This window comes from Pithys albifrons, chromosome Z (genome assembly GCF_047495875.1).
Source record: "Pithys albifrons albifrons isolate INPA30051 chromosome Z, PitAlb_v1, whole genome shotgun sequence".
Taxonomy (NCBI): domain Eukaryota; kingdom Metazoa; phylum Chordata; class Aves; order Passeriformes; family Thamnophilidae; genus Pithys; species Pithys albifrons.
The window spans coordinates 29,314,897-29,334,930 of NC_092497.1; the positions used below are offsets into that span (position 1 = coordinate 29,314,897).

Below are 20,034 nucleotides of genomic sequence, written 5' to 3' on the forward strand. Positions count from 1 at the left end.
ACAGCAAGTGCCAATTGCCACCACGACAGTGCACCGTCGGCAATACCGAACGAACCGCGATGCTGTGATCCCCATCCATAAGATGATCCGTGAACTGGAGAGCCAAGGGGTGGTCAGCAAAACCCACTCACCCTTCAACAGCCCCATCTGGCCTGTGCATAAGTCTGATGGAGAATGGAGACTGACTGTGGACTATCGTGGCTTGAATGAAGTTACCCCACCGCTGAGTGCTGCTGTGCCGGACATGCTGGAGCTCCAGTATGAGCTGGAGTCCAGGGCAGCAAAGTGGTATGCCACTATTGACATTGCTAATGCATTCTTCTCCATTCCTCTGGCACCAGAGTGCAGGCCACAGTTTGCTTTTACGTGGAGGGGCGTGCAGTACACCTGGAACCGACTACCCCAGGGGTGGAAACACAGTCCCACCATCTGTCACGGACTGATCCAGACTGCACTGGAGAAGGGTGAGGCTCCAGAACACCTGCAATACATTGATGACATCATCGTGTGAGGGGACACAGCAGAAGAGGTTTTTCAGAAAGGAGAGAAAATCATCCAGATCCTTTTGGGAGCTGGCTTTGCCATCAAACGGAGTAAGGTTAAGGGACCAGCCCAAGAGATCCAGTTCCTGGGAGTGAAGTGGCAGGATGGACGCCGTCAGATTCCAACAGAAGTCATCAATAAGATCACAGCAATGTCTCCACCTACTAGCAAAAAGGAAACACAAGCCTTCCTGGGTGCCATAGGGTTCTGGAGGATGCATATCCCAGCATACAGTCAGATCGTAAGCCCTCTCTACTTGGTAACCCGTAAGAAGAATGATTTCCACTGGGGCCCTGAGCAGCAACAAGCCTTTGACCAGATCAAGCATGAGATTGCTCAGGCTGTAGCCCTTGGACCAGTCAGGACAGGACCAGACATACAGAACATGCTCTACTCCGCTGCTGGGAATAATGGCCTGTCTTGGAGCCTTTGGCAGAAGGTGCCTGGTGAGACTCGAGGCCGACCACTTGGATTCTGGAGCCGAGGCTACAGAGGATCTGAAGCCAACTATACCCCCACAGAGAAAGAGATCCTAGCCGCCTATGAAGGAGTTCAAGCCGCCTCAGAGGTGATTGGCACGGAAGCACAGCTGTTTCTGGCACCTCGACTACCAGTGCTGAAGTGGATGTTGTCAGGACAAGCTGCCTCTACACATCACGCCACTGATGCTACCTGGAGCAAGTGGATTGCCCTGATTACGCAGCGCGCCCGTATAGGAAAATCAAATCGCCCTGGGATCCTGGAAATCATCACGAACTGGCCTGAAGGTGAAAATTTTGGTCTAGCAGATGAAGAGGAAGAGCAGGTGACACGTGCAGAAGAAGCTCCACCATACAATCAATTGCCAGAAGAAGAAATATGCTACGCCCTCTTCACCGATGGCTCCTGTCGCATTGTAGGGACTAATCGCAAATGGAAAGCAGCTGTATGGAGTCCCACACGACAAGTTGCAGAAGCTACTGAAGGAGAAGGTGGGTCGAGTCAGTTTGCAGAGCTTAAAGCCGTGCAGTTGGCCCTGGACATTGCTGAACGAGAGAAATGGCCAAAGCTTTACCTCTACACCGACTCATGGATGGTGGCCAATGCTCTCTGGGGATGGTTAGACCGATGGAAGAAAACCAATTGGAAACGCAGAGGGAAACCCATCTGGGCTGCCGATATATGGCAAGATATTGCCACCCGAGTAGAGAAGCTGATTGTGAGAGTCCGCCACGTAGACGCACACGTGCCCAAAAATCGGGCCAATGAGGAACATCTCAACAACCAACAGGCAGACCGAGCTGCGCAAGTGAAAGTATCACAGACAGATCTGGACTGGCAGCACAAGGGAGAGCTGTTCTTGGCTCGATGGGCCCATGATGCCTCGGGCCATCAGGGCAGAGATGCCACTTATAAATGGGCACGAGACCGAGGGGTGGATTTAACCATGGACATTATCTCTCAGGTTATCCATGACTGCGAGACATGTGCTGCCATTAAGCAGGCTAAGAGAGTGAAGCCCCTGTGGTATGGTGGACGCTGGGATAAGTATAAGTACGGGGAGGCCTGGCAGGTTGACTACATCACACTGCCACAGACCCGCCAAGGCAAGCGCTATGTGCTCACCATGGTGGAAGCAACCACAGGGTGGCTGGAGACACACCCAGTGCCTCACGCCACTGCTCGGAACACCATCCTAGGCCTGGAAAAACAAGTGCTGTGGCGACATGGCACCCCAGAACGAATTGAGTCAGATAATGGAACTCATTTCAGAAACAGCTTAGTTGCTACCTGGGCGAGAGAACATGGCATTGAGTGGGTGTATCATATCCCCTACCATGCACCAGCTGCCGGGAAAGTTGAGCGGTGTAATGGACTGTTGAAAACCACTTTGAAGGCATTGGGTGGAGGGACTTTCAAACACTGGGATCAACACTTAGCAAAGGCTACATGGCTAGTCAACACTAGAGGCTCTGTCAATCGAGCCGGCCCTGCCCAATCAGAACCCCTTCACACTGTAGATGGAGACAAAGTCCCTGTAATACACCTGAGAGGTATGCTAGGGAAAACAGTCTGGATCAACCCTGCCTCAGGCAAAGGCAAACCCATTCGTGGGGTTGTCTTTGCTCAAGGATCTGGTTCCACCTGGTGGGTGATGCAGGAAGATGGAGAGACACGATGTGTACCTCAAGGGGAACTTATCTCTGGGTAAACGACTCATATTACTGTATTTGTAAACACTTAATTATTTGAAAGAAAATTTAAGTTTAATGTAGAGTATCGGCATGGAAGAGAATTTAGGGGTGGATAATGTTGTAGTTTGGGATTATTATGTAAATTCTCTCCCCTGCCACTTAACTGCCCAGGCCAGCGGTTAACAAAAGAAGCAGTTAACTGTGATCGCTGGGGTGGGGGCAGGTTTGTCTCTTTTGGTTTTTTTTTTTGGATATTCTCCTCAGTCTTGGCTCGGCGGAACGGGGGAGTGGGGGCTCCAAGGAGGCAGGCTGCCCTGCTGGTTACTGCTGGGGTTTTCCCTGGCTGTCTTGCCGCTGCCTACTTCGGACTACTTTTTCCTACCGTGCTGCTGCCTGCCTTGGATTTGCTGCTGGTTGCTCGTACCTTTCTGCTTCTTGGACGGGGAACACAGGGGGAAGAGACTGAGTCCATCTGAAAGCCCACTGCTCGTCTGTTTCGCTGGAGAGGGACTGAAACTCACTCTGCAGCCAGCCGGGCTGTGACAAGGACACTTAAGTATAACCTTTTCTCCCGGAGGAAAACCTGCTGGGTTTTGTTGTTGTTTTTTTTTTCTCTTATGGTGTTGGGGAAGTGGGTTGCACTAGTCTGTTTACATATATATATATATATATATATATATATAGCAGTTATCCTTCTTGTATTAAAATTCCTTTTCTTAAATTTGATAAAGAGTGGTGTGATTATTGTGGAGGAGGCCCCTCCCCTGCTTGTGGGTAAAACATTTTGGTTTTTCGCCTCAAACCGAGACAAAATTCAAGCTTCCTGACCAGAAAACTGAGCTAGTGGGAAGGAAGGAAAGTGAAGCAGGAAGATTTAAATATCTGTTTACCATATTGTGAGGATATTGTAAATCTAGAAGTCACAGGAGGTTATTACTGTGAGGAGTGCTTCTTTTCATTCATGATTTTTTCCTAGTTTTATTAGCCCCCTAAATGCTTATTCTGAACAGTATAAATGGCAAGTGATGTTAACAGCTTTTTGAAAGTGTTTAAGAAATGCAAAGTGGTTAGACACTAGATAATCTTTTCCTTCCTATCTTGTGCTGACTTTGAATAATGAGAGCTGACTTAAACTCTAAAAGTTCTGGTTTCATTTCCACCCCAAAACCATCAGAATATTTTCTGGCTGAGTATTCCTGATGTCAATAACATAGATGAGCATAGCGCTATCCCCTCTGAATTTTTTGTAATTTCTATTCATGGTGTAGTGATGAATTGTAGATGGTTCTGAGACTGTTTTTTGTTAGGCTTTGACTGTAACACGGAATAGCACACCCTATTGATTGCCCACTTGTTCTTGTGCTAAAACCCAGTGTAAACTGGAGCAGCGCTCTGTGGTGTGAGCAGTAAATACACTGCCAGTCAGATGTTGTGACTCACAAAAGGCAGATTATTTCCCCTGATCTGTAGCCTGAGCCCAGCAGCCGTGGGGACACAGCTCTAGTGCACCACAAGCACTGCCCAGGGTGGACCATGACAGTATGGCCAGGTAAAACTGGTTATAAGGCAAAGACAGTGTGGTAGTTGGGGCTTTAGTTTTAGATAGGCCTCAAATTAGCAGGCTCAGAGAATCTATGTAGATTAGGAGAGACAGATATCATCTGACTTAAGTAACCAAAGTTATTTCTAGATCCCTTTATGATGACATAAGAACTCCAGATTATTCTTTTATCACATCTCCTCTTTCATCCTCTTAGTAAACAAATTTCAATATGTTTGGATTCTCATCTAACTAGAGGCTTGCTGTGCTCTTGATCTTTGTCAGGTTTGAAGTTTGCTGTTTCCTTTAGGAGCACAAAACAGGAAACTGCTATGCCTGAGAGTCAGTCAGGTTTATTTCCAAGGAGGCAGCTGCTTTATGAGAAAATATTATCTCTTTGCCTTATGTGATCATTCTTATTGTTCACATAAAAATCATCTTTGTTTCTGGAACCTTCTTTCTGAGTGGAGAGATCTCTCTCTGTTGCTGAGTGTATTCCTTAGTAGAACTGCCAGCTTTGAAGGCTGGTTTTTAATATGAAAATTGGCAATTGCAGGGAAAGCAGATAGACCCCTTGACAGACTCAAATAATGCTTTGAATGTTATCATCATCTCCCCAAGGGTAAGTTGGTAAGTTGAGGTAATTTTTACTGAATCCTTAATTGTATAAAATGCTGTGTCTGAGGGATGAGGTATAATTACATCAGCAGTGGTCTGCAGTTCAAAAATCTTGTCTTCATCTCAGTCACGTGTGCATTTGTCTCTAGGACTGCATTACATGGCAGAAGTGGCCTAGCTTTAGGAAAATTGCATCCATACCCCAGAGCAGACTATTTTCAAATGATCTTTTCTGTTATGTGGTTTACATCCATTTACTACCCTTTATTTCATCAAAACATCTGGTAGAACTAAGAGGGAGGCAGGAAGGGGACTGTAGGCAGGCACTGCATAAATTGACTTTGCTATAAGAGTGAAAAACTTCTTTTAAACCCTCAGCACATCTGTGAGCCAAATGGTCCTTTAAAGTGCAAGAAGGGAAACATTGTAATTAGTTGGGATGTAGCTATCTTACTTTCTTTCATTATTCAGGTAGTAAGTGAGAGCCACCTCTAATGCTACCTGGCAATTTTGATGTTAGTGTGCCATATTCATTCATTTCAGTGCTTATGTTGAGTGAGTAACTGGTATATTCTACAGAAAGTTCTTTATTCTCCTCAGTGCATAAGTCATGAATCATTCATATTTTTCCTGTAGGTAGATCCGCTATGACTGGGTGACTGCCACCTTGGCAGTAGCTTGGAATTAAGTCATTAGTTTTGAGTCAGTCAATGTATTTTTGCACTGATTGCATCAGCAATTATTTCTTCACTAAAGAGCTTTGAGCTGAAATCAAAACTGCTAGCTTCGTTTCCTCTTTGCTGATAGTTTCCTACAGCATCTGTGAATGCCCCTCGAGAATTGTTATTTTAAATGCAGGCTCTTTGTTGTACAATTTTAAGAAGGTTTTCTGCTTACCCTTCTCATAATTAAGTTTAAAATTGAACTTTATTTAAGGTGTCTTCTCTCTCCCTGGTGTACATACCAGGAGGACAGAATGCCATCCTGAGGGACCTAGACAGGCTCAACAAGTGGCACATGGGCATCTTGTGAAGTTTAACAAACCAAGTGCAAGATGCTACACTTGAGTTGGGGCAACCTCATTTTCCATTGCAGAAAGGCCTGGGAGGTGATTCCCAAACCAAGACACAGCCTTTTGAGACCTGGAAATTCTGGATACTATTTATGGTTAACATAGTGATGTCCTATGTCACTGCCTGGTTTTGTAGCACAGATTTGATTGTGAAACTCTTGAAGACTAGAAGAGTTAGTGTTACAGTTGATGTTTCAGCCTAGTTTCCCCGATTAAATGTGCATTTAATGATTTCGTGATTTTCAAGGATAAAAGCATAAATTATTATAATTTCAGAGTGTGGTTTGTTGGTTTTTTTGGGAGGTTCTTTTTTTGGTTTTTTGTTGTGGGTTTTTTAAAGTGCTTGACAACAAGAAAGTGTTCAATGTAGGAATAAAAACATACACTGTATGTTTGCTTATAGGAAAATATCCAGGACTGTATCTAGATTGCCTTTTAATCAGCTGAACTCAAAATCTCCAGCCCTTGTTCTTGTGGGTGACTTTAACCTACCAGATACCTGCTGGGAGCTTCATCCTGCAGAGAAGAGGCAGTCAAGGAGGTTCCTGGAGTGTATAGAGGACAATTTCCTTCAACTGGTAAATGAGCCTACCAGGGGTAAGGTCCCGCTAGACCTACTGTTTACAAACAGAGAGGGGCTGGTAGATGACGTAGGGGTTGGAGGCCGCCTGGGGCATAGTGACCATGAAATAATAGAATTTCCAGTCCTCAGGGATGTAAGGAGAGCCACCATTAAAACCTCTACTTTGGACTTCCGGAGAGCAGATTTTGGCCTATTCAAAGAACTGATTCAGAGCACACCCTGGGAAACAACCCTTAAAGGCAAGGGGATCCAGGAGGGATGGACATGTTTTAAGAAGGAAATTTTGAATGCACAGCAACAGGCTGTCCCAGTGTGCCGAAAGGCCAGCCGGAGGGGAAGACGGCCAGCTTGGTTAAATAGGGAGATTCTGCAAGAAATCAGGGATAAAAAGAAAGTTTACAGACTATGGAAAAAAGGGCTGGCTACTTACGAAGAATTTACAGATAGAGCTAGGTCATGCAGGAAAAACATTACGGAAAGAAAAGTGGAATTTGAAGTAAATTTGGCTATTTCAGTTAGGGATAACAAAAAGGCCTTTTATAAATACATTAATAACAAAAGGAGGGGCAAGGAAAACCTCCATTCTCTGTTGGACTTGAAGAGAAATATAGTTAAGGAAGATGAGGAGAAGGCTGAGATACTTAACACCTACTTTGCCTCAGTTTTAACCAGTAAGACAGGTGGCTCTCAAGACAATTGGCCTCTGGAGCTGGTAGTCAGGGAGAGGGAGATGAATAGCCCTCCTGTATTCCAGGAGGATATAGTTACTGACTTACTGAGCCAGCTGGATCCTAACAAGTCTATGGGACCAGATGGGATCCATCCCAGGGTGATGAGGGAGCTGACAGAAGAGCTTGCCAAACCGCTCTCCATCATCTTCCAACAGTCCTGGCTCCCTGGGAAGGTCCCAGGTGATTGGAGGTTGGCCAATGTCACCCCAATCCACAAAAAGGGCTGCAAGCAGGACCCTGGCAACTACAGGCCTGTCAGCCTGACCTCCGTGCCTGGCAGGGTTATGGAGCAGTTCATCCTGAGTGCAATCACACAGCATCTTCAGGGTGGACAAAGGATTAGATCCAGCCAGCATGGGTTTAGGAGGGGCAGGTCCTGTCTGACCAATCTGATCTCTTTTTACGATCAGGTGACCCACCTGGTGGATGAGGGGAAGGCTGTGGATGTGGTCTATCTGGACTTCAGCAAGGCCTTTGACACTGTCTCCCATAATATACTCCTGGAAAAGCTGGTAGCCCATGGCCTGGACAAGTGTACCCTCTCCTGGATTAGGAGCTGGCTGGAGGGTCGGGCCCAGAGAGTGCTGGTGAATGGAGCTGCATCCAGCTGGCGGCCAGTCACCAGTGGTGTTCCCCAGGGGTCTGTGTTGGGTCCAGTCCTGTTTAACATCTTTATTGATGATTTAGATGAGGGGATTGAGTCCATCATCAGCAAATTTGCTGATGACACCATGTTGGGAGGGAGTGTCGACCTGCTGGAAGGCAGGAGGGCTCTGCAGAGGGATCTGGAGAGACTTGAGAGATGGGCTGATTCTAGTGGGATGAAGTTCAATAAGGCCAAGTGCCGGGTCCTGCACTTTGGCCACAACAACCCCCTGCAGCGCTACAGGCTGGGCACAGAGTGGCTGGAGAGCAGCCAGGCAAAAAGGGACCTTGGAGTACTAATTGACAGGAAGCTCAACATGAGCCAACAGTGTGCCCAGGTGGCCATGAAGGCCAATGGGATCCTGTCCTGTATCAAAAATAGCGTGGCCAGCAGGACCAGGGCAGTGATCCTTCCCCTGTACTCTGCGTTGGTGAGGCCACACCTTGAGTACTATGTTCAGTTCTGGGCCCCTCAGTTCAGAAAGGATATTGAGGTGCTGGAGCAAGTCCAGAGAAGAGCAACAAGGCTGGTGAAGGGACTGGTGCACAAGCCCTGTGGGGAGAGGCTGAGGGAGCTGGGGTTGTTTAGCCTGGAGAAGAGGAGGCTCAGAGGTGACCTCATCACTGTCTATAACTACCTGAAGGGAAGTCATAGCCAGGTGGGGGCTGGTCTCTTCTCCCAGGCACTCAGCAATAGGACAAGGGGGCACGGGCTTAAGCTCTGCCAGGGGAAATTTAAGTTGGAGAACAGAAAAAAATTCTTTCCAGAGAGAGTAATCAGGCATTGGAATGGGCTGCCCAGAGAGGTGGTGGATTCACCATCCCTAGAGATTTTTAAACGCAGATTGGACGTGGCGCTGAGTGCCATGATCTGGTAAATGGACTAGAGTTGGACCAAGGGTTGGACTCGATGATCTTGGAGGTCTTTTCCAACCCAATCGATTCTATGATTCTATGATTCTATCCTTCTCTGTAGCAATCGAGAGGTACAGTCAAAAGTCCCAGGACAGTGAAAAGGAACAGGAAACATGGACTCCAGGTAGTATCTGAGATACACTAAGGGTAATTTTTTATTAACCTGTGAAATATGCTGCTCTTTTAAGTGTTTGATTCATCATTTTTCAAGGAATAAAAAAGTATGAAAATCCTTACTAAGCCATGCATTCCTTGTTGAAGGGTATTGTCCTTTGCATGTTTTCAGATAAAGGCAAGCATTGTTTTGGGGGGAAAAAAATGAAAATAAAAAATCTGATTTTATTTTCTCATTCAGTTGTAACAACTGATTTGCAGCAAAAATGCAAGCTTTAGCTCTCACTCTATCTTTTCTTTTTCATTACTCACCACAGAGATACCAGTTTTGAACTGGGAGGAAACACTGATGTTACTAAAAATAACCCAACTTGATGTCTGTCATGAGTAGCTGGGTTTTTTATAACATAAACCTTCCTCAGCCATATCTGTGTAGCTCACTACTGAAAACATCATTACATAATCTGAATTGAAGGACCTGTGGGCCACTGGCATGGCTGAACTTTGTCTTTTGGGGGTAGAGGCCAGTTGTCATTATGTGCATGAAACGGCAGTCCTGACTCTAGTTCCTCAGTTTAAATTACAGCCAGAATTCCCTAAAACTGTTCTGTGCTAAACCATTTCTGTATGCATGTGTATAGGAGCAAGCACAACAGAAGCCCCTTCCTTTCCATGGTGAGTGGCAGTGGGAGGATTATTGCTGTAAATCATAATTTTTCTATATTAAAGCTATTTTCTGTACAGACTGGAGAAGACTTCCAAGAGAGATGAAACCAAAGAAGACAACCAAAAAAGGTATGTTATATATTTTTAAGAAGCAAATAGTACACATTAATTGTGAGGCAGAAGACTTACTGGAGCTGGTTAGAGAAAAAAATATTGTAGAAATGTTAGTCACTCCAACTGATCAAGTTTTTTGAGTAGAGTTTTTCTAAATAATTTACTAATCTGCCTGTCTTTTTTTGGTTTTTGCTTTACTTCTCTAGGATGTTTTAACTTACTGGAACATATTTATCTTCCTTTCCTGACTTTTGTATTGATGTACCATATTAGCATACAAGATATGCAGCAGTGAAAAATTAAAAAAAAAACAAAACCACAAACCTTTTTGTTTTGAAAGCTTGTATCTCTAGTCAACATTTACCCTGCTATTCGAACTGGCTGTTCAGATTTCCTTTATATTTTTGATTTCTCAATTATTTATTTGGTTGAGTTTTTCATTTTTTAAGCCTTTTGTATGTGATTTAATGTGGGTTATTTTCTATTTTCCCTGGTTTTCCTTTTTTTGTTTATTTTCAGCTTTCTTCTGCAGAATTGTGAACCAGATCCTTCAACAGCAGTTGGAGCTGGTATTGACTTTTCTTACAGGAAAAAAAGATTTTATTACACAGCATCATTTGTTTTTCAAAGTATTTTCTAGTGTGCATGACTTATTTTAAGTTCTCTGTAGAAGTCTGTTGTTCTGATTATGTGATATAACACTTGGCCTCCTGTATCTAGCTGTGTCTTTATACATAATTGTTTACCTTCTTGTTCTGTTTGTCCAAGTCCCTCATGTGCCATTTTTCACTTCAAGGATAAAATAGAAAAAGAAATGGGAATGTTCAGTAGTCACAAAAACTGGCTTAGCTGGAAGCTTTGTTCCTTTTAAGAGCATCATTGAGAGGCATGTTACCAAAGGTAGACTGTAAGATTAAACTGAAAATCAAATACTTATTTGTAAAATCTCTAAAGATTTTTTGGGGTTTTTTGTTGTTTTTTTTTTCTAAGAAGAAACCACTGGCTTTTATAAGCCCATGCACAACAGTTAGCTTCTCAAGATCCAATGAAATAATAAATCACTATTATTCCTTGTTAAAATAATGTTATGATTAAGAGAGAATAACTGTTCCCTGTGGGATTTTTCCTCTTGCTTTACCACCATTTTCTCTGTTCCCTCTTAAAAGCTCATTTGCCTACTTGGCTGTAATGACAAAGGTCAGCTGATCATCAGAATAGGATTGGATTAAAAAAACAGGTTCCCCTGAAAGCAAAATCTGTGTGGTTTTTGGAAAATCCTTATGATACAGAGGCCATACAAAAGTCCTGTGACTCAGGACATTTGTACATAGCTGATCAGTGACACATAGTCTCCTGGTATGTATCTTTGTTCTATTTTGAGGACAGCTAACTTAGGTGACATTTTAACCATGGTGGAACAAAGATGAGCGAGTCAAGAGAATTTGCACAGAAATTCAACCAGGCTTCCTATCATTCTCCCTTTGTAATGTGCAGGAGTGATTTACAATCACTACACAGTTGCATGTACAGGGACAGCTTTATTTTTACACATCTCTCCCTCCCTCTTTCTAGTTTTCATTAATGTTTTAACCCAAGATCTGACCACCTGTCTTCTTCGTGACAAAACTTCGGGTAGAATTCTGCGCATCCTTCCCATACTGACCCTGGGCTGTGAAACACAGTATCCTTGATACCCAGCAGCATAAAAAGAGTGTTGACTGGGTTCTGCTGATATTGTAGGCCAGCAATATGCATATATATATATATATATTTACACACACACACATATATGTATGTGTATATATATAGCACTCAGGTACATGTACTTGATATGTATATGTATATATATAGCACTCAGGTACATGCACTTTAGCCCAAGTGCTTTGAGAATGGGTATTTGGAAATTAGATTAGATTGTGGTCCCTTGCACCTCTGTGCCATATGATACAGGGAGCTATTTTGGAGCGAAGGTGGGTCAGGGTCTCTAATTTTATAAGGGCCAAAGATATCCAGTACTGATGGACAAATCTTCCATGTCTGTTTGTTCTGTCTACATTATCTGTAAAGACATGCAGGAGTTTGTGCAGAGAGGACAATTTTGAAATTCATTTTACACTTGTTCTTCTTGAAAGCCTACTTCATTCTGGATGTGTTTGGTTTCATGAAGTTCCTGTGTTTTTACAAAGCAGCTTGACTCCCCTCATCTCTGTTGTCTTAGTTTGGAAGAAAACTAAGATATTTATATGAACTAGGAAAGAAGAGCCTCCCCCACAGAATCACCGCAGCTTTGAACTTTAGGAGTTTTAATCAGAAAAATGTATAGAAACAAGTCACACTTCTCCAGTAAATTGAAAATGAGGGTGAGGGTGAGGTATTGCCTCCTCCAAATGACTCACATGGGAGATGAAAGCCATTAAAAAGGATGGAGTGGAACCCTCTGGCAGGCAAATGCAGAGTCCTCTCTTTGTCTTCCGGTCAGGGACAAGAAGCTGGGGACAGAGGCTGGTGGTGGTGGTACTCACTCCTCTGCAGAGGAAAGTTGGCTCAGGAAAGGGATCTGTAGCACAAATCCAAGGCTTCTCCCTCTGATGAGCAGCACAGAACATCAGAGCTGAGGTGGGGTCAGTGGGTGGCTGAAATTGGGCCAACTCAGCTTCCTCCAAACACCTTCACGAGTCCAGCAAACAGTGGCTCCTAGGCACAGCAGCTGCTGAAAATGAACAGAAGCCAGCACACAGGAGAAGCTTCTCCACCTCCCAGGCACTGGGGGTCTGTTCCTCACCTCCACCCCACCATTCATTTGGAATCTAGAGTCATTACCACACCTTTGTTCTCAGTCCTGGGGCTTCAACTCCCCAAACCTTTGTGTTGGTAGAGAGAGAAAAATTCCTCCCCCACCCTTTTTTTAGAACTTTTAACATCTGTACTGTACTTTAGTCACATAATTTTTTCCTAAGCAAAACACTGAAATAAACTCAGTGTTACCTATGACAAATGCTTTTGACAAAATACAGTTGTTTTCTCAGCAGTTCTCAGGGTTCTGCTTCCTTTAGTGTTAGGCTGATATTTTGGAAACTTTGATTTAAGGTGCCGCAATTCAGGTAGCTCTTACCTGGGTATATGGAATCATAGTTTTGACCTTTGCTCTACCATATAGTTAATTATAAAGTAACCTCATATGGATTGTGTTCATGTATCATGGGACTAGGTGGACTCATTAGATGAGAGCCAACTGTGGCATCTAAAAGCCATGTAGCTACAGTAACCATATGTTCAGTGTTACCGCTAGTAAACTGCTGTGGGCCTTTTTCTTAAATCTACTTACCTGAAGCACCCATCTGTCATTACTGTGTTCTAGGAATAAGAAACTGTGCTGGTTTAAAGGTGAACCAGCAGGGGAAATGAACTCACCACGAGAGAGATTATAAGTCAGACCTAAAATTTAATAATAATATTACAATAACAACACTGACACACAAGGGAGATTGCTTTAAACTCACAAAACCCCAGCAGTATAACCCAGTGTCCTGGGGCATAAACCCAAGGGGGTTTGTTTGCCCTTGTGCTGAGACCCCTGTGGTTCCCCCAAGTCCAGAGCAAAAGAAAAAGAAAAACCTGTTGGTGCAGGCGAGGGCTGTGGTCTGGGCGAGAGCGGGGATCTCCTCCTGTCAAGGTCCTGCTGCTGCTCTGGATCCGACAAGAGGTTCCCGAGGTCTTCTTACCCACCCCTTATGTACCATCAGGGAGCTCTCAGTCCCTCCCCCTGGGCGGGGACTCACACAATGGGTGATTAACTCTGGGAGCCAGGGGGTGTTGAGCTGTTGATGGCCCATTAGCAGCTCCGCCCCCTCAGGCTGGGTGTGAAGTGATAATGGCTCCCTGGGCAGCTGCTGCTAATGGCCCATTGACCTTGGGGAATGAATAGAGGGGGTAGAATACACAGCTTTGATCAACCCCACACAGGGTTAGCTGGTCCCTCCTGCTGAACTAGGACAGAAACAATGAGTTTTTATCTTTCCAGGTGTCTTGGTTTGAGGGGAAAAAACCCAAAATGTTTACCCACAAGCGGGGGAGGGGGCCTTCTCCACAGTAATCACGCCACTCTTCATAAAATTTAAGGAAAAAAAGGAATTTAATACAAGGATAACTGTTCTTAACTGCTATATATAAACAGACTAGTGCAAACCGCTTCCCCAACACCACAAGAGAAAGAAAAAAAAAACAACAACAAAATCCAGCAGGTTTTCCTCCAGGAGGAAAGTTATACTTAAGCAGTGTCAAATGTCACAGTCCGGCTGGCTGCGGAATGAGTTTCCAGTAGTTCCCAGTCCCTCTCCAACGAGACAGACGAGTGGTGAGCTCCCAGATGAACTCTGTGTGTCTTGTCCCAGATGAAGGAAAAAGAAAGCTGAAAGTGGGGAACCACCACATGTCCTGCAAAAGCAGCTGCACACCTCTCTCTCCCGGGTCACTGCCCCAGCCGGGGTGGGCAGGCCATGACGGTGCAGGCGGTGGTGAGGCTGGAACAGAGGCCGGGACCCCAGATGCAGGAACCAGGAGAAACAGCCGCGGTGAGGAGGAAAACAGCGTCTCAGCCAGAAGCCCCAGCAGTGCCAGCAGAGCAGCTTCCCTCCTCGGCAGCCACCGCTCCCGAGTGCCGAGCTAAGAATGGAAAGATGTCCCCAAAAACAAAAGAGACAAACCTGCCCCCATCCAAGTGATCAGCAGTTAACTACTTCTTTTGTTAACTGCTGGCATGGGCAGTTAGTGGCAGGGGAGACAATTTACATAATAATCCCAAACTACAACATTATCCACCCCTAAATTCTCTTCCATGCCAATACTCTACATTAAACTTAAATTTTCTTTCAAATATTTAAATGTTTACAAATACAGTAATATGAGTCGTTTACCCAGAGATAAGTTCCCCTTGAGGTATACAACTTGTATCTCCATCTTCCCGCATCACCCACCAGGTGGAACCAGATCCTTGAGCAAAGACAACCCCACGAATGGGTTTGCCTTTGCCTGAGGCAGGGTTGATCCAGACTGTTTTCCCTAGCATAACTCTCAGGTGTATTATGGGGACTTTGTCTCCATCTACAGTGTGAAGGGGTTCTGATTGGGCAGGACTGGCTTGATTGACAGAGCCTCTAGTGTTGACTAGCCATGTAGCCTTCGGTAAGTGTTGATCCCAGTGTTTGAAAGTCCCTCCACCCAATGCCTTCAAAGTGGTTTTCAACAGTCCATTACACCATTCAACTTTCCCGGCAGCTGGTGCATGGTAGGGGATATGATACACACATTCAATGCCGTGCTCTCTCGCCCAGGTAGCAACTAAGCTGTTCTTGAAATGAGTTTCATTATCTGACTCAGTTCGCTCTGGGGTGCCACGTCGCCATAGGACTTGTTTTTCCAGGCCTAGGATGGTGGTCCAGACAGTGGCGTGAGGCACTGGGTGTGTCTCCAACCACCCTGTGGTTGCTTCCACCATGGTGAGCACATAGCGCTTGCCTTGGCGGGTCTGTGGCAGTGTGATGTAGTCAACCTGCCAGGCCTCCCCGTACTTATCCCAGCGTCCACCATACCACAGGGGCTTCACTCTCTTAGCCTGTTTAATGGCAGCACATGTCTCGCAGTCATGGATAACCTGAGAGATAATGTCCATGGTTAAATCCACCCCTCGGTCTCGTGCCCATTTATAAGTGGCATCTCTGCCCTGATGGCCCGAGGCATCATGGGCCCATCGAGCCAAGAACAGCTCTCCCTTGTGCTGCCAGTCCAGATCTGTCTGTGATACTTTCACTTGAGCAGCTCGGTCTGCCTGTTGGTTGTTGCAATGTTCCTCATTGGCTCGATTTTTGGGCACATGTGCGTCTACGTGGCGGACTCTCACAATCAGCTTCTCTACTCAGGTGGCAATGTCTTGCCATATATCGGCAGCCCAAATGGGTTTCCCTCTGCGTTTCCAACTGGTTTTCTTCCATCGGTCTAACCATCCCCAGAGAGCATTGGCCACCATCCATGAGTCAGTGTAGAGGTAAAGCTTTGGCTATTTCTCTTGTTCAGCAATGTCCAGGGCCAACTGCACGGCTTTAAGCTCTGCAAACTGACTCGACCCACCTTCTCCTTCAGTAGCTTCTGCAACTTGTCGTGTGGGACTCCATACAGCTGCTTTCCATTTGCGATTAGTCCCTACAATGCGACAGGAGCCATTGGTGAAGAGGGCGTAGCGTATTTCCTCTTTTGGCAATTAATTGTATGGTGGAGCTTCTTCCCCACGTGTCACCTGCTCTTCCTCTTCATCTGCTAAACCAAAATTTTCACCTTCAGGCCAGTTTGTGATGATTTCCAGGATCCCAGGGCGATTTGATTTTCCTATACGGGCACGCTGTGTAATCAGGGCAATCCACTTGCTCCAGGTAGCATCAGTGGCGTGATGTGTAGAGGCAGCCTGTCCTGACAACATCCACTTCGACACTGGTAGTCGAGGTGCCAGAAAGAGCTGTGCTTCCGTGCCAATCACCTCTGAGGCAGCTTGAACTCCTTCATAGGCGGCTAGGATCTCTTTCTCTGTTGGGGTGTAGTTGGCTTCAGATCCTCTGCAGCCTCGGCTCCAGAATCCAAGTGGTCGGCCTTGAGTCTCACCAGGCACCTTTTGCCAAAGGCTCCAAGACAGGCCATTATTCCCGGCGGCGGAGTAGAGCATGTTCTGTATGTCTGGTCCTGTCCTGACTGGTCCAAGGGCTACAGCCTGAGCAATCTCATGCTTGATCTGGTCAAAGGCTTGTTGCTGCTCAGGGCCCCAGTGGAAATCATTCTTCTTATGGGTTACCAAGTAGAGAGGGCTTACAATCTGACTGTATGCTGGGATACGCATCCTCCAGAACCCTATGGCACCCAGAAAGGCTTGTGTTTCCTTTTTGCTGGTAGGTGGAGACATTGCTGTGATCTTATTGATGACTTCTGTTGGAATCTGACGCCATCCATTCCTGCCACTTCACTCCCAGGAACTGGATCTCTTGGGCTGGTCCCTTAACCTTACTTCGTTTGATGGCAAAGCCAGCTCCCAGAAAAATCTGGATGATTTTCTCTCCTTTCTGAAAAACCTCTTCTGCTGTGTCCCCTCACACGATGATGTCATCAATGTATTGCAGGTGTTCTGGAGTCTCACCCTTCTCCAGTGCAGTCTGGATCAGTCCATGACAGATAGTGGGACTGTGTTTCCACCCCTGGGGCAATTGGTTCCAGGTGTACTGCATGCCCCTCCAGGTGAAAGCAAAGTGTGGCCTGCACTCTGGTGCCAGAGGAATGGAGAAGAATGCATTAGCAATGTCAATAGTGGCATACCACTTTGCTGCCTTGGACTCCAGCTCATACTGGAGCTCCAGCATGTCCGGCACAGCGGCACTCAGCTGTGGGGTAACTTCATTCAAGCCACAATAGTCCACGGTCAATCTCCATTCTCCATCAGACTTATGCACAGGCCAGATGGGGCTGTTGAAGGGTGAGTGGGTTTTGCTGACCACCCCTTGGCTTTCCAGTTCACGGATCATCTTGTGGATGGGAATCACAGCATTGCGGTTAGTTCGGTATTGCCGACGGTGCACTGTTGTGGTGGCGACTGGCACCTGCTGTTCCTCAACTTTCAACAGTCCGACAGCAGAAGGACTTTCTGAGAGACCTGGCAATGAGTTCAATTGTTCAATCCCTTCTGTCTATACAGTGGCTATTCCAAAAGCCGATCTATGCCGCTTTGGGTCCTTAAAATATCCATTCCTGAGGTCGTCAATGCCCAGGATACATGGGGGGGCTGGACCAGTCACAATAGGGTGTTTCTGCCAATCTCTCCCTGTCAAGCTCACTTCAGCTTCTAGCACAGTCAACTCTTGAGATCCCCCTGTCACCCCAGAAATAGAAATAGTTTCTGAGCCCACATGTCCTGATGGCATTAATGTGCATTGAGCGCTGGTATCAACCAAAGCCTTATACCTTTGTTTGTCTGATGTACCAGGCCATCGAATCCACACAGTCCAATAGACACGATTGTCCCGTGCCTCCACCTGGCTAGAGGCAGGGCCCCCCTAACACTGATCCTGGTCGTAACAGTCGGAACCTTTTCTCAATGAGTACACCTGGGAGGTGCCCTCCTGTGGGTCAGATTCTTGCCCATGGGAAACTGGGACTGCACTTACTCTCACTGACCTTCTTCCATTCTCCCTTCAGTTCTTGTACTCGGGCTGCAAGGGCACGGGTGGGTTTCCCATCCCACCGTCCCATGTCTTCTCCATGTTTGGCCAAAAAGTACCACATCTCAGTTCGTGAGGTCTGTCCACTTCCTCTGGTTGGGGGGCGTCTGGCTCTGATTTCAGAGGTTCTCATTCACACTGGTGCCACTTGGAGACTGTCTCTAATCTCCACTCTAATCTCCTCTCTAAGTTTCCTCTGCTCATTCTTTACCTCTGCAACCAATGTCTCTACAGCAGAAATACAGGCCTGCACTGGGCTGTGGGTCATGCCTTCATATATCTGCAGCTTATTTGCTACAGCACCCACTGTTTCTTGGTTCTCTTCCCTGTACATGGATGCCAAGAAATCGGTATATTCAGCTGGCCCCGAGTGTGAGAGGTTCCACCACATATGTGGTGTGCATCTGACCTTGTCAGGGTCATTATTGGTTTGCCCACCCCTTCCAAAAAGCACTTCCATCATTGCCATCTCCCTCAGACGTAAAATTCCTTCTTCCATCGTCTTCCAAGTCTTCTTAATGTGATGTTCCTGCAGGATTTCTCTATAAACAAACTTCTCTCTTACACTCATTAGAAGTCGTGCCCTGAGTGAAAGGGGCTTTGATTCCCTCACAAACACCTGTTCAATAGCCACATCCTGGGCCAGAGCCCCCAAAAACCTGGCTTCAGCACCATCCAGTTGTAAGGTTTCACCAATAAGGTCCCAAACTCGGATCAACCAAGTCAGGGTGGGCTCACCCGGGTGTCGAGCAATGTCTTTCCGCAAACCACAGAGGTTATCAAATAACAATGACTCAGTGATGATCTCAGGCTCTGGGTCTGCTTGCTGTGAAGGTGCAGCAGCCCGCTCATCATCCGCTGGATGGGCTGGTTTGGTCTTATATTTCCTTTTCTGGATAGGGGCTACTTCCATAGGCTTGGACTGTCCCCCTGGTTTAGCCTCGTCCTGCATCACTGTAACATCAGAGGTTTTACCCTCTTCCCCTTTTTTAGCCTCGTCCTGCATCACTGTACCGTCAGGGGTTTTACCCTCTTCCTTCTCCCTCTTCACTGTAACGTCAGGGGTTTTACCCTCTTCCTTGTCCCTCTTCACTGTGACATCAGGAGTTTTATTCTCTTCCTTTTCCCCCTTCACTGGGCTAGGCTTCTGAATGCGTTCTCGAAAAACCCTGGCCCTACCTTCAAACATACTGTAGGCCGCAGGGATACAACCTTGCAGAAAAACCATAAAGTGCAAGATATCTCTGGCATCCAGGGAGAATTTAAACATCTCAAAAGCCGTTGTAGCAGACTTGAATGGGGAATGGACGAAGGGTTGGGAGAAAAGATTCCCCTTTGTTCCTTCCCAAGGGTCAGTACTATTATTACTAAATCCCCAGGGGTAGCAGCTTAGGTTATGGCAGGAAAACAGCCTTGACAGCACCACCCAAATGACACCCACAGGCATTGAATTCATAGCACCATAAATCCAGAGTAAGAACTCAATAATAATTGCGGCTATTTGAGTTCTACTCATTGATTTGTTGATAAGACTTAAACCTGCCACTCCTTTTGGCATAAATTTTTACCAACCAAAAGCCAATATATTATAGAGGATGGTCCTGATGAACCCTAAACTCAATACCCACATGGTGCCACAAGAGCAGTTTTCCTTCTTTGTTTACAAGCCCCAAACGTTGGGCGCCAAAAATATGTCTTGGTTTGAGGGGAAAAAACCCAAAATGTTTACCCACAAGCGGGGGAGGGGGCCTTCTGCACAATAATCACGCCACTCTTCATAAAATTTAAGGGAAAAAAGGAATTTAATACAAGAAGGATAACTGTTCTTAACTGCTATATATAAACAGACTAGTGCAAACCACTTCCCCAACATCACAAGAGAAAGAAAAAAAAAACAACAACAAAACCCAGCAGGTTTTCCTCCAGGAGGAAAGTTATACTTAAGCAGTGTCAAATGTCACAGTCCGGCTGGCTGCGGAGTGAGTTCCCAGTAGTTTCCAGTCCCTCTCCAGCGAGACAGACGAGTGGTGAGCTCCCAGATGAACTCTGTGTGTCTTGTCCCAGATGAAG

The 20,034-nt window shown here is 45.9% G+C and overlaps 1 protein-coding gene across 1 annotated transcript in view; it reads left to right on the top strand.

Annotated features, from left to right (window-relative positions):
- The window catches only part of POLR3G (RNA polymerase III subunit G), a 30,593-nt gene that overhangs the window by 8,271 nt on the left and 2,288 nt on the right, over positions 1-20,034 (top strand). The window contains 3 exon segments of the mRNA XM_071581086.1: positions 8,883-8,945; positions 9,680-9,730; positions 9,796-9,798. Coding sequence (XP_071437187.1) covers positions 8,883-8,945; positions 9,680-9,730; positions 9,796-9,798 — 117 coding nt within the window.